This window comes from Notolabrus celidotus, chromosome 18, assembly GCF_009762535.1.
Source record: "Notolabrus celidotus isolate fNotCel1 chromosome 18, fNotCel1.pri, whole genome shotgun sequence".
NCBI lineage: Eukaryota > Metazoa > Chordata > Actinopteri > Labriformes > Labridae > Notolabrus > Notolabrus celidotus.
The window spans coordinates 15,290,749-15,306,326 of record NC_048289.1 but is presented as its reverse complement, the minus strand read 5'-3'; the positions used below and the strand labels follow the sequence as shown (position 1 = coordinate 15,306,326).

Here is a 15,578-nt window from a genome sequence, read left to right as displayed (position 1 = left end):
CACTAAGGGACTCATGTTGAGTGTAAACAGCCAAACAGCTGCTGTTAGTCTGCATTTTGATATAGTACACAGCAGTATAGGGATGCACTGATGTTTTGCCAGTTTGATCTCAGCCGGTCCTCGCCCTTCTCAGTCTCTCTTGTCAGGGTTGAATGTGTCCCTCTGACAACACCCTTGGCCCCAGCCTGGCCCCCCCTGTAAAATTGGTCTAGAACCGCCACTGCAAGAAACTAAAGGAGATGAAAAGAGTGGCAATGATGGAGATTTTTTTTGCCTCTTATAGTGATACCAAAAGGAAGAAAGTGAACTGAAAGAGAAGAGCATTATGATGCTTGACTTTTTGACTCTCTCTCTCTCTCTCTCTCTCTCTCTCTCTCTCTCTCTCTCTCTCTCTCTCTCTCTCCCCAAACTCACGCCCCTCCTTACCATATACCAGCCGTCTGAGTCTTCCTCTGCTCATACAATTAGGCTGACTCCCTCCTCAGTGTTGTTTTCAGGGTGAAAGACATTACTTTCCCTTAATTAGCTGGAACTTAGATTTGTTAAAAAAAATGACTTAATCTTACAGCATGGACGTCAGTATTATATCTGTTTCCTTTATTCCGTGATGAAGGTTTTATTCCCCTTCAGAGTGGTTCCGTTTCATGCCGGTTGATTTGTGAAGTGTTTACGTTAATCCAGCTCCTTTCAAACGGCGCCAAATGAGAGACTGAAAAGGTGAGGATGCTGTGATGAATTCACACAGAAGGTAAGTCAAAATATGTGTCGTGCTTTAGTTATATGTGACTGAATATTTTTAGGAATTGCATGATTAGGGTTTTAAGGGAAATGTTAAATGGCTTTAGGATGAGTTTTCACTTAATTAACTGCCATATTGTAAGCTAGCTCCATCACTGAACTCCTCGTGTTTGCTAGCTCATTTGTTGCCTTCATGAAAGGAACTTTGTGAGCTGTCTTTTAAAAGTCTCAAAACGACAGATGTTCTTGAAATAGGTTGTCAGAACTCTGTAAGCATTTAACTTATACTTCCATGGAGTTAATAAAAATAAAACAAATCTTGAAAACTTCCTTCTTTCCATTGTGTTAAGTCAACCGACACCACACCTTATCCCCTGTCACCAAGAGTGACAGTAAGAATGAATAACTGGGCAGAAAACTTAATATAAACAATAAAATTGCAAAGGATTTCCTTGTGAGTGGAATTATCATGCAAATAAAGATTATTTGCATTTTCATTTCCATAAAATAAATGAATAAAAAACGTTTTTAAGGGCTTCTATCTATCTATCTTTTGAATTCTGTTGATGTATTAACTGTATTTATGTTAATTGTTAAATTTGTATATTCCTATGTTATTTTATTTTTAGTATCAACTATTGTCTTTATATGTGTCAAATTAGTATCTTTTAATATTTTTTTTATATTAGAACATTATTTGGGTGGAGGCTTCAAATAAGTTCTCTGAGTTTTCTACCTCTTCCTGCACAGTATATTATTTATCTTTCCTCTTTTTCTGTGTGTATTTTCTTTTAATTGTGCAAATAAATAAACATAAACATAAACATATGTAAGATAAAAACCCATAATAAGTAGTAAAATTTGTTTTTTGCTTCTTGTACACACACTAAAAAAAAATCTCTTTAGTTGTCCAAACTTGATTTTTTGTGAATGAATTTTGGCAGCTGAAAAACCAGTTGGTAAAGACATCCATGTACCATTCATCCTGCAAGAAAGCTTTAGAGTGAATACAGTGCAAAAAATAAATGATCAGTAGTTTCAGTATCTAGTTTCAAATCCAAATCACTGTTGCAAAAGGTCATCAGATGAATTTACTTGGTTTTAAATGTTAAAATGAATTTATTTTGCAATTGGAGCTGTAGGGAATTTAATATGTTTTTCGGGACAGCAATAATGTTCCTGGGTCAACTTGACCCAAGGCATATTTAATTATCCAAGTGTCAGAACCCCAAAAAATTGCAATACAATTTTTTTTAATGTCATTATTAACTCCATTACTAACCATTTAAATCAATAGTTAGTACAATAGTGTTCTTTAATCCTCATAGATCATGGTTCAATGAGGATAACTCACTTGTTTTTCATAAAAATTCATGTTAAAACTTTTTTAATGTACATTGGAAAGACCTAAGTATGAATACAATAGTTTTACATGACATAGATTTCTGTTTATTTTATTTTACATTTAAATTTTTTTTTTTTTAATGTAGTGATGTTGATAAATTCACACGAGTCCCCTTCTGTCACATGCTGCCCAGATTTTTATGCTGTATTTAGCTGGTTTGGAAGGCATATAATGGAAGGAACCTCTGAATATCACTAGCCTTTTATCCACTGTGAAATTAGAAATGCAAAATAATACTTTTAACATTTTTTTCTTAGATTTGTGAACTTTAAAATGGGTCAATTTGACCCGCAACATAACAGGAGGGTTAATGTAAGAATAGTATTTTTGAACAAACTTGTGAAAATCAAGTGTATGATATTTTTCTAATTGTTTTGTGTGGAATTGTATTTTCACTATAACCACAGCCTCCAATCAAAAGTTATGTGTGATAAGGTGTGATAGGAGTGGAGGATGTTCAAGTTCCTTTACCCTTTAATCAGACACATGATTGTTCCTCCTTAGACCTTTACCCCAGACACCCCTAGAGAAGTTGGTGGTTCCAACTTACTACTATCATCATCAAGCTTTCATGACTGCTTCAGAAAGAACGGCAAAAAATGTAATCATCTCAGGAGCCCATAAATAACAACTTTAGTCCAGCCAGCAGTCCCAAAACACATAGATATCTAATTAGCTTTCTCAATTTACTTTACTATTAAACAGTGGAAGCCAAAGTGGGTGTTCATTGTATTCCTCACAGCATTAAAGCAATTGGCTAAAATAAGTTCCAACATAAAACAGTTTGTGGCTTTTCTGAAAACCAGGATTGTTTAGCCGTTTATGAGAATGTGATGAGAGAGCCAATAAACATTTAGGTTTCAACTTAGAAAACCAAAATTATTATGTTCACTTTTTCTTCTTTCTAAGTAAAAAAAAAAAGAAGATATATATTGTTATTTTCGTGTTCTTGGAAATCACCAAGACACTGCCAGTGAACAATTTTCCTGTTGAATATAGAAAATGTATAAAACTGTATCCAACAATGTTTAATGGTGTTACCTCTGTGCGCTGTTTGTAGGCACATGGGTTTGAAATATCTATTCTTTCTGGCTTGGGAAACAAGAAGGACTGGAAGGACGTAACAAAAGGAGGTAAAGATATTAATTTCAACATGCACAAAATACAGAACAGTGATTTTAATCTATCAGGCCCTCCGCTTAAAAGGACACCGACATTTAGAATATAGTGTTAGCTATTTTTTCTACCTTTTAATTTGACTAGTTTTAGTAATTTAGACATGCCTGAGTATAGCTAAGACACTTACTCATACTAGAGGTTTATCAGATGCAATCCTGTACTAGCTCTTAATATGCAGGCTGTTGATGCCCGGCCTGGTATGCTCTGTTATCCTACCCAAACCATGCTTTCACATGTCATGAATCTGTAAATGCGCAGTGTTGTAAGATCAGTATGTCAGAGCACTGTGACTGAATTTACAGAGAGCAGTAGGACTGTAAGTTGTGTTAATGCTGACAAGATTGGTGATGTTAACACACACACGTATACTATGCTTTAAAGCTACAACTCCTGCTTTGTGTCGTAATGTAAATATTCAATGTTGCGGCATGTGCTTGCAAGTAGAAATATACTCATGCAGTGGGACAAAGCATAGTCTGTTTAAGTCAAATAACATTCCTTATTTATTGCAACATATTCATGCTTTCAGGATGTAGTTATTTTAAAGGCTCATGTTGCGATAATGAAGACATTTTCATTATTTTTTTGCGCCCAACTATAAATATAATATCAGGCACAGGCAGGCTATTTAGTCTGAAAGATATGTCTTAACATTTCATCACAAATGAGGTAAGGTTCCCTTCTTCTCCTCTAAAACTAAAACAATAATAAGTAGTTGATGGTTTTAACTGCCTCTCAAGTACTTGTTTCACAAAGTTATCAGCTTTTCTTTCCTCCTTAGGTATATCCAGAGAACTCCTGTTTCTGTACACACAGTTTAAACCAATAGATGTGTTGTAAAATAAAAAGGTTTTATCATTTGTTGATAACACTGGGCTAAGATCACACTGAACGTCTCTCAACCTTGGGTTACATTTTTCCCTGAGGTCGCCATAAAGTCAACCAAGAAAAAAAACATAACAATATGTTTGAAAAAGGTACTAATGTTTAGTTCATAAGGTAATGCAGGGTAGTCCCTAGCTCTTCCTAGCTGGATGATTAATGTCTTATGAGAGCATGTCGTACCTACAGTGGCTCCTTTGGCACAACAAATTAACTCTCTGCTAAAGGCTTTTGTCATTTTGACATTGTGTTGCACTGTATTGCATCTCCTGTTTGACATGTGTTGCTGTAACCCTGCGGGATCCATGTCTGGATGTACATTGCGTGGAAACTCTGGAGATTAAGTTTGGGTGATGATGATAACACCCCTAGTCTCTTCTTGACGGATAATTACTTCAGTAGGTTTGCTGAGGTGTAAGGCAGGGTATTGTTAGTCTGTTGTCATTGCTCTTTATTTTGGATCCAGTCATGATTAATGCCCATTGGTTGGCCTGACAGTCATGCCTCAGTTTGTTGGTTGGTCTGAATTTCTAACAGAGTTGTCTTGCCGGCTCTTAAGGATAACATGGAATCAGCTCAAGACGTTCACTCATGTCTCCTATTACATTTTCACATTATTTAATTGTATTACATTTTTTAAGAATTGTGCAAAATGTGCAATAGTAGTAAAGCTGTCTCTGCCTTGTGTCCATGACTTTGTAGGTGTTTGTTACATTAAAGATGCTGACCATGTTCACTGTCAGAATTGTAGTCTGTAGTGTGTTTTTAATCAAGACAGAAATAAGCCCCCCAGAATACCTACAAAAACAAAGTACAGAGTCAGCATACTACAAACTTTTTACAGTTCCCTTTCAAGTTTACACATGTGAGTGTTTCTTTCCCATAAGATAGATTTTTGGTGTAGCATCACTTTGGCTGCTTTGAAGGAAACCACAAACCTCCACCCTCACAGCTTGAAGCCTTTTAGATAGGCATGCTCTTTAAAGTTACAGTCAAATAGTTCCTAAACTAGCACTGTAGGAAACTGGAGGCTGTTGGTCATGGGGCTGGGAGACATCTGGGGAAAATGCACTATAACACCTTTAGGCGGCCGATGTGGCATTACTAGCAATTTGGGCTGTGGAGCTGTTGCTACAGTGTGAGACTAGACCACTCTCTGCAAATAAAGATATGAATACAAAAAACAAAAAATAAGTTTAACTTGATAATTCCATTAGTTTGTGTCTGTGTTCTGAAAATGAGGCCCTATCTACCTTTCTAAACAACTTTGCTGGGGTTGTTGTCTGAATATTTGAATATGGCCTGAGTTGAACCTCTGTTGATGAGTAAATAACACACAGGCTGTGAAAGACACAGTTTGTAGTTTTTTTAGCTGAAAATGAGCAGCATTGAGGTTTGTTGTCAGTTTCTTGCCGACCACGAGACTTGTGTTTGGGTGATGATTGCTGTGCTACTGAGCCTCGAAATAAGCACATTACACAACATGGCCAGATGTGCAGTTTTAGAGGGCATGTGACTCTTAATGAGACGGCCAAGACTTTTTTTATTTTACAGAGAGAGACACGAGGAATCTTGTTAGCAGAAGCTGGGCCTGGTGCCAGATGACATAATTATTTAACTTATTGTCATAAAATATCAGAATGACTCAATGCAAGTATGTTATACACAACGTGTCAGTGGCATGGCATCAATAAAATATGGAGGCTTATTTATGCTAGTTGAATTTGCACTCATTCGTAAATTTCAATGAAGAGATCAGCTACTGAAAGAAGTACAGTAATCTAAAAAAACTTTAAAAACCAGTGGTATCATTTTACCATTTTTGCAATTGTAGGAAACACCAAAGATAGTCAGATTTAGGAAAAAACATGAAACAAGGATCAAATTGCGGACATCATTTTCATGAAAAAAGGGCAAAATTTTCAACAATAGCATACTTTTAAATAGTTGAAAATCAACTGAAAATCGAACATAAATAACACCAGGAAACCACACAAAAAACACAAGGACTCGCAGGCGATGGGGGAAAGACGCAATAAACTGTCACAGAGGAGGGAAACACTAAATACAAACTGGCTAATCAAATATAGGTGTGAAAACAAGACACAGGTGAAACAAATGAGGAGCAATCAAACTGAGGGAAAACCCAGGGCTGTTTTTAAAACTGCCTGCTACATACTACCTACTAATGTGTAAACATGCTGCGTTTGAATTTAGTATTTAGTGTGACTGTTCTGTTCGATCTGTTCTGCAGGACGCTGGACCAGACGTCACAGGATTTCCAGTTTCGGAAAGTAGAAGTAAACAACGGCCAAGCTGATAGAGAAACTGCTTCTTTAGCATCACTTATGATTTAAAAAGTTAGGAAGTGGTTTATATGTAATTTAATAATTTTCACAGCACATAATAAAAAAGTTCCTCTGTCAAAAAAATTAATAGTGGAATGTTAGCGCTGTGCATTGTGGGAAACTACGTGAGGCAGACTGGTCCGATGCATACTGAGAAATTTTCCTGATTCAGTAGACATCTGGGGATTTTTGTCACACTGCAGATTTTGCTGTTGTTCACGTACTGCTTACTACATACTGAATTTTGACCAAATCAGTACGTACTGCTAGTATAGTAGGCGGTTTCGAAAACAGCTTATGAAATAAAACTGGACACACGCCTTAAGAGTAAATCCTACAAATAAAACAGGAAACACTAAGGGCATGGGAATTAATAGAACAACAACTTTTAGATAAAATACAAGACTAGGAAATAGAGACAAGACAAATATCACAAGACAAAGACTACAAAACGATACAAGAAATGACAGATAGAAAATAAAATAAGGAAAATACAAAACATCAGATTAGAGGAGGGGTGGCAAAAAAAACAAATTAGACTTACACTACTACAAGAGTCATTTCACTTTCTGAAGCCATAAGTGTCTGCTTCAAATCAACAAAAAAGTATGTTCTGCTGTGTAGTGTGCCCACCTGAGGGATCCTCAATGTTTTATTAGTAAGTTTAATGTGTGTTTTTACTAGCCTCGCTAGTGCAACGTCAGTCCCATGACGCTCCCAGCCAGGTTGCTTCTGTGCATGCCTCGATTACACCAGCGCAATATGTCAGCACCATAGACTGTATAAAATATGGACGTAGTATCCGTGACGTCACCCATCTGTTCCTGAGAGCTGTTTTGAAGCAAATCGACGGCAGCAGCCATATTGGTAATGCGGAACTCAACTAGGCAGAGTGTGACGTAGTGTGAGTCTCTTAGCCAATGGCTGTGTGTTCCCGACCGGGAGTCACGTCAGTCATGTCCTTATTTGGGCAAAACTCATAATCTTAATATCTTCTTAACCGTCATGTTAGAAAAAAATTCACCCCCCGTACAGTGTGTGCCGATAGAGAGATTAGCGTTGTAGGGCCAAGACGTTTTTTGAACCAGGCTGTAAACATGTTTATTAATGCTGCAAAGATCGTCTTTTTCCCATTCATATCTATGTGGTTTCCGGTGTTTCTGCAGCCAGCCTCAAGCGGATTTTCGATGTATTGCAGTTTATATCACTTCCGCATTGGCTTCATCGTTTGAGACCGGAGTTTGCCGCTTGGTCAGCACCCGTCTTTTGACTTCAAAGCTCACAATGGGTGGAAATTGTACATTCTATATACAGTCGATGTTCCAAACAAAGTTAAATAAATTTGGGTTCAGTTAAAAGAAATACAAAGCAGCAACTACTATTGTTCTGGTGATCTAAAAAGATCACAGCATCAGAGATTTTGTACTTAAATGTTTGAAGTAACTGCAAATTATCAAAGTTCATTCTGACTAGTTCCCTGCACACAGAGTAATTGTCTCATCTTGTCAGTCAGAAAAGAAATAACAGCAAATCCTTTGAAATGTTTTCATATGGCCAAATAGCCAGAGGCCCTCACTTGGCCAATTAGTGTTCACACTCAGATCAAAAGGGAAAGCTGATTTAAGATTACCTATATAATTCAAGCTCAAAACATCATAGCAAATTTGTTTTTATTCTCCAAAACGGTTTGATAACATCATTTCTTTCATACAGTGACAGTCCCATAACAACCTCAAGGCTTCACCATTATCACCTGGTCTTGTTCGCCTTGGTCCCTGTGCCCTGTTAGTGGACTGACGTCAAGTGCGTGTTATTATAGGGAACCAAGCTTTAGCCTCGAATGCTGGAATACACACTATCCCTACAAAAAACTCCCACACACTAACACTAACACACACATGCAGGCACAGTCTGTCCTACAGAGGTCTGTGTCTTTTAGATTTCCTCTTGCATGAGTGACTCCGGGAGATGTCTGCAGCTTAAGATTCTGGCAGATGGATGTCTGCAGGTTAAGCAGAGCTTTTCAAGGTTGGGTACAGCATGAGGTGGTTTAGTTCAGTAGAGGCAAAAATTGCTTTTCTCAAGTAGATTGCATCAAAAGTTTACTCTATACTTTTTTGTAACCATGCAGACTGATGTTATTCTCTGCTTTTCTTCTTTGCAGATAGCCAGTGCTGTGCTACTGCCTCGGAGCATGTCTTTACCCTGGCTTTGTCTGGCTAATTATAGAACAAAGAGTGTGTGTTAGCTTTGCTATTTTTAAAGCTAACTCTGGTCTATAATGTTGTTGTGTTGTTTCATTGTTTCATTACATGGATTTGTAGTTAATTTAAACTCTACATTTGATTGAATTCTGATAGTAAAGGTGTTGAGCAAGATGTCATGAAGGGCTGCACATTTTTTTTTTTTTTTAAGTTATATTTTGGGCTTTTTGCCTTTATTCGATAGGACAGCTGAAGAGAGACAGGAGATGCGGGGAGTGGGGGAAGACATGCGGGAGATGGTCGTAGCCGGGAATCGAGCCGGCGACCTCTGCGACGAGGACTGTTGCCTCTGTATGTGGGGCGTGTAGACCACCAGCGCGCCAAGGGCTTCACATTTAATCACATTTAATTGCATTCAAAATATATTGGCCCTCCCATGGTCAATGAAACATGACCGACAGTGATTATTGACATTTAAAATGCATGCCCCAGCCTTAGAAAACTCTACAAGTATTTGGTCGTTGATTGGAAAATAGTGTTATAAGAAATGCATTACCCTATTTAAGTTTTTAGTTTATATATTCGGTTGTCTATCTATATTCTCCAGCTGATATTGATGTTTGTTAACAACCTTAATCTGCTCAAAATACTTTCCGAATAGTTTGTTCTCCATACAGACACGCACGCACGCACGCACGCACGCACGCACGCACGCACGCACGCACGCACGCACGCACGCACGCACGCACGCACGCACGCACGTGTCCACACACTCTTAGCCTAAAGCTCTCACAGAGCGGCTTCCCCTGTACTGTTATGTCTTGTCTGCAAGTTTAGATTATTTACATTTTAGTTAATAATCTGTAAATGATCTTCAAGTAAATTATGGTAGTACCACGCTGTAAAGGTACTCCTCTACAAGTAAAAGTCTTGTTTTCAAGTGATCTCAATATTGATCAAAGGATTGTGATTATCAGCTTGGCCATACACATGCAGCCCCAGTGTAATTTATAGTGAATGGGTTGACATATATTGGAACCTTGACGGGGTGAGCAGGACTCTGATATGAAGCAGAGGGGTTTTGTCTCATTCTGAACTGCATCCTGCGCCATAAAAATCTACACACTGCAAATTTCTTACCTATGACATGGCACCTTACTTAATATTTTTCCATCAAGTTTTAATTTGGAAATCATTTAATTGATTTAAGAATGTTAACATTTCTTCCATTAAAAATAGTCAGTTACACTTAACAGTTTGAACTGTGTCTGTAGTAACTGTTACCTTTGTAGCCTCTTAACTCGCTGTTGTTACTTACATTGAACTGAGCATTTCCACTGATGGTCAAATGAGACAGATGAGAACACAAGTCATGAATCAGCCGCACCTGATTTGAGTTTTTCTGCTTCGTCACTGTAAGATCTATGATCTTTACAAATGATCAGCCCTTCAGCACCCCTCTCTCTGTTCTGTTACACCTTTACTTCATGTGCAATGAAAAAACTCTTTTTCTGTCGCAGCCTGCAGTTTTTGTGTCTTAAACCTCCCCTCTGCAACAGTTCTCTTGGATTCCCCAGCATAAACAAACATACTGTATGTTAAATTGACCGCACTAATTCCAGCGCATTGATTTGATCACATTAAGTGATTAGAGTCGCACCCTTGTAATGGTGTATTTTTCATAGCAACAGTTTGCTGTTTCTCGAAAGCAGACTGTTGCAATGAAAATGCCAATCAAGTACTTTACATAGCTGCGCAAGGAAATGCTAGAATTTGACACATTGACCATAATGTATCAACTGCGTTAGACTTTGGGTTCATTTGAAAAACAGATAACTCCATTTTTACACATTTTCAAAAAACACATTTCTTTTTGATACAGATTCCTAATAAAGGATATCTCTGATTAGTAAAGTCATTTTGAATTAGTCAAATCCACCCAACCTCAGTTGATTGATCATACCAAAAGCTAGTATTAGAAAAAACTTTATTTTTTTATTTTTTATCAGTTAATCAATTTTTTATTAGCATTCACAGGATTTTACAATAATGGTGACAGATATATATATGAGCCCCTTTTGTTTAGTGGCATCAACAGGGTACATATGATTAGACTATTATTATATTATATTTGTTGATGTCGAACAGACAACATTACAAATAACAATGACCACACTTGTGATGAAATTTATTTTTTAGGATTTTTTTAATTTTTCAAAAATGAGTTAACTGTTTTTGCAAATTAACTCTTCATATATATATATATATTAACAATATAACCCTTCAATATTAAGAAAAAAAAATATTATTATCATTACAATAATTATAACAATAATAATCATAATAATAGCAATACAAAAATCAAACAGATTAATTATGACACGTATACACGTTCGCATAAATGTGTACACACATACATATCCATGGAAAATGAAAAACAATTGTGATAATTGTTTATTACATGAGAAAATAGATTCCAATAAGGTAGGAAAAAATAATAATTTTAACAAAAATAGAAAAAAAAAAGTGGTAATAATAAAATAAAACAAAATAAATAAAGGGGAGGTGGGTCTGCTTGGTCTCATCTCATATATGCAGTATCACAGTGAGCAGGCCATCTCATCTTCCAACGTTTTAAATATAATTTGAATTGGTAGTGGATAAAAAGCTTTGTATTTCCAGCACAAAAATACGTTTCATTCTTAATTTTACTTCATGGAACATCCGGACAGTGAGACTTAGTAATGACCCACCATAAAATGCCTATCAGGGACATTCAGTTAACAATAGCAATTATGGTTAGACATTCCTTTGTTGTCATTACTCTTCCCTTTGTGTACTATTGCCAAGGGTGTGTTTAGACGTGAGCTGTAGGGCACAGCTATTAAAAGAATCAAAGATAAACGTGTTGTTATTGTGGAGAAATGCACTATTTGATAACCGTGTATACTGCAGGAAAGACAAAGTACTGAGTTAGATACTTGGGGACTTCTAGAGTGTGCGATGTCTTTATTTGTAGAATCAAAACTTGCCTTTTTATACTGTGTGTGTGTAGAAAAGAGACAAATTGAGAGACTAACACAAAAAGACATGTCACTAAATACTTCTTTTGTTTTGTTCTTCACTCTCCAGACACAGTGAAGCAGGCGGGGAGTAGTCCTCGTATTGTACTTGGTGGAAATAATAATTATTTCTGCTCCCTCCACAGGGGAGTAACAGGAGGTGAAGGTTACCTCTCACTGTAGTTTCCCTGCCACTACCATGAGTTGGAGTTTCCTGACTCGTCTGCTGGAAGAAATCCACAACCACTCTACATTCGTGGGCAAGATCTGGCTCACGGTTCTCATTGTGTTCCGTATTGTGCTGACGGCCGTGGGAGGCGAGTCCATCTACTACGATGAGCAGAGCAAGTTTGTCTGCAACTCAGGGCAGCCTGGCTGCGAGAACGTCTGCTATGACGCCTTCGCTCCTCTCTCGCATGTACGGTTCTGGGTTTTCCAAATCATACTGGTGGCCACGCCCTCACTCATGTATCTGGGCTACGCTGTCAACAAGATCACTCGGGCAGAGGAGCAGACAGGGGGAGTGGGAGCGGGTGGGTATTCACGTAGGAAATCCAAGAAGCACTACCTGTCAGGCAGGAGGCAGCACAGAGGCATTGAAGAGGCAGAGGATGACCAAGAGGAAGACCCGATGATCTACGAGATGGCAGAGGAGAGTGATGGTGGAGGAGCAGCAAAGGAAAACAGTGGGGAGGGACAAGTGAAGGTGAAAGTACGTCATGATGGGCGGCAGCGTATCAAAGCGGATGGACTGATGCGTATTTACGTGCTCCAGCTCTTGGCCCGATCCCTGCTGGAGGTGGCTTTTTTGTGTGGTCAGTACGCTCTGTATGGTTTCGCTGTTCCTGCTTCCTACGTGTGCTCAGACCTGCCCTGCCCTCACAGCGTTGACTGCTTCGTGTCACGGCCCACTGAGAAAACCATCTTCCTCCTCATCATGTACACAGTCTCCCTGCTCTGCCTGGCGCTCAACATATGGGAGATGCTTCACCTGGGTGTTGGAACCATCTGTGAGATTGTTCGCTCTCACAGGTCAGAGCTCTCTGACGAGGAGCTGTATGGGCTCACACGTGAACATGGAGCTCTGAACGAGGCCGGTTTAAGCGGAGAGGATTACAGCAGCTACCCTTTTTCTTGGAGCGCACCATCAGCTCCACCCGGGTACAACATTGCCATCAAGCCTCATCTTGTATCTACAGGACAACCGCTACCCATCACCGATCTCAGCAATGCCAAGATGGCGTGCAGGCAGAACCATGTGAACATAGCCCAGGAGGAGCGCCAGCAGTACACCAATAATGATGAAAACCTGTCCACGCACAGGATGGGAGATTCACCCAAAGGCGTTCAAAAGGACATCCATGAGCCTCAGAGCAGGCCGGAGGCTGACAGTCAGGCCTACAGCCAGCCACAGAGCCACAGTAATAACCACAGCAAGCCTCACAGAGAACGCAAACACAGACCGGCCTCCAAACACACCGTGAGCAAGACGGAGGCAGACAGAGGCAGCAGCACCAGCAGCAGCAAATATGGCGTCATTAAGGGTTCAGAGTGGATCTGACATAAACACTGTGACACTTTGAAAAGTTTTAACAATCAAAATCTCTCTAGTTATTATTTGTGTGTTCATATTATAAACACATGGGCACATCCCCAAGTTTATGTTCTTTTTGTTTCCATACCGTTAAGATAGTTGCAGTGAATCTACCTTGTGCCAGCCAGCAGTCAGTCAATCCAGTGAACACGTAGCACTTAAATAATCTGCTACAAATACATACACATGGAGAATACAAGGGTTTCTAAATGTGTACATAGTAATACAAATATGCAAATCTGTTTTTAAATCAGGATAAATATGATTATTTTGCACTCTTGTAAATATCAGGACTTTAAGATAACTTGACAACAGTATCCAAAATAAAACCACTTTCACCCTTTAGTATTAGCTTCAAAAGGACTGGTTGATAGTGTTACCTTAGTACATATGGCATTAATATTTAGGTTTAATTAGCCTCCAGTACATTGACTCTGCTGCTGGGGATTTGAAAGATAAACCAGTAAAAGTAACACAAAAGGAACAAGAAGATGTGACCATTTTGTTTTGCAGCAAAGTGGTATAAATATTTGTTGCCACTGTGTTCTTTGTTCAGTTTCTACAGGAAGCTGTCGGTGCTGTCGTTGATTCCTGGTGAATATGCAGATGCCTCTGTGCTGTAACCTAAGATGCCTTACTAAAACAGTCAAAGTGCTTCATTGACCTTAAATACAACTAATGAATGAGGCATTATTTCTCCAAAAGGTTTTTATCACTTGACTGAAAACCGATATTACTGTCTACTATTGAAATAGCCATACAGGGGTTGAGCTTTAAGCAATATTGTTGTAAAATATGCACAATTTTATCATTATTTACACCAGGTTTGATTTGGATCGATGTTTTCCATAGGCAAATTTTCAGTTTATTAGTTTACAGTGTTGCTGTGCTATTTTGGAAAGGCAAAATAAGCCTCAACGTTGTTTTGAATCAATGTCAGTGGGAGTTTTGGGAGAGTGTAATGGACTGAGTTCTATGTTCAAACTGTCACATTGTTGAGCTGTTGCAATATTTGCCATATACTTTTTGTTGTTTTAGTTTATTCTATGAAGATTTTCTAGGTTAGACTAGAAGGTTGTGTATTGAACAAATTTTCCATTTTTTTTGCCAGTGCACCTTGCCTGTTGTGTTTTTTTTTCAGGCCTTGTATAGCCTTCTTCTTTATTTAGACAGAACTTTTATTCGCAGATTTTCAAATTGAAATGCCATTGAGGCTACTCCCTCGCACTGTGCCAGTGTTTTGTGAAAGATATTTTTGTAAACGATAAGTGCATGTTTTGAATAAAGAAATTGTATTATCTGTCATGTTTTTCTTGTCTTACATGTTCCAATTTTGGTGCTGTGGTAGACAAAATCAAGAACATGTGAACTTAACTAAATCCGTAGATTGAAGATTGAACCAGTACCTACATTGGTTACAGTTTACTTGTTGAGAGTGTTGAGAGTAAATATTCACTTAACCAGTGTAGTTTCTTCACTGAGACAAATGTATATACAGGGACACTGCCACCTGCTGGGCAAGAAGGGATGAAACAATTTTGAAAGAGGATCCAGATGATAAATCTATATTGTTCACGAAGCCAGAAGCCAGTCAAAGTAATTTAACAGTATACCAAACCTGCTGGCTGTTAATCAGTCCAACTGCAGCCCATCAAGATCCTTGACAAAGTTCATGAAACCATCCCAAGTGCTATGAAAGTTCTGGAGGGCACCATTTACACTGTATCAGATCTTTTCCAACTGAAGACTAGACAGAATATTACGGATGAGATGAGTGTGGGTGGGTGGAGCAACTTTCTTCCAGTTCAGTAATATCAACCGTTTTTCCAGATATTCTTAAGGCTGAATTTAAGTTTCTATGAACGCTATTGCATAACTACTTAACCTTATTTCCACTGCAGGGATGAATCTGGAATGTACGGAAGAGGATCAGGGTCACTGAAAAAAATAATTGGAAATAAAGGTTGCAATATATATACAGTGGTGGAAAAAAGCTTTCGGACACCCCAAATATTGCATTGAGAATCACTCTTAGGTCTTCAAGTGCAATTTATTTTAGTACAGTCATGGCCAGGTTTATTTTATTCTTTGTTCAGTTTTGAACACGTTCTCTGTTATTTGTTGACTTTGATACTAACAATGTTGAGAACTGACATATTGAAAATG

General features: G+C 38.3%; 1 protein-coding gene across 2 annotated transcripts; it reads left to right on the top strand.

The window, feature by feature from the left end:
• The first annotated feature begins 423 nt into the window (after positions 1–423).
• Positions 424–14,712, top strand: LOC117830393 (gap junction gamma-1 protein-like). 2 transcript variants are annotated; one of them, XM_034708498.1, is made up of 3 exons: positions 424–748; positions 3,204–3,276; positions 11,965–14,712. In XM_034708498.1, exon 3 carries the CDS (start codon positions 12,018–12,020, stop codon positions 13,377–13,379), a length of 1,362 nt encoding a protein of 453 aa, XP_034564389.1. In that variant the 5' UTR covers positions 424–748; positions 3,204–3,276; positions 11,965–12,017; the 3' UTR covers positions 13,380–14,712. The 2 variants fall into 2 exon arrangements, with proteins under 2 accessions (XP_034564389.1, XP_034564390.1); XM_034708499.1 differs by lacking the exon at positions 3,204–3,276.
• The last annotated feature ends 866 nt before the right edge of the window (positions 14,713–15,578 follow it).

Bases quoted from the DNA above. Each gene is read 5' to 3' on its own strand.
- LOC117830393 (XM_034708499.1), top strand. From the start codon at position 12,018: ATGAGTTGGAGTTTCCTGACTCGTCTGCTGGAAGAAATCCACAACCAC.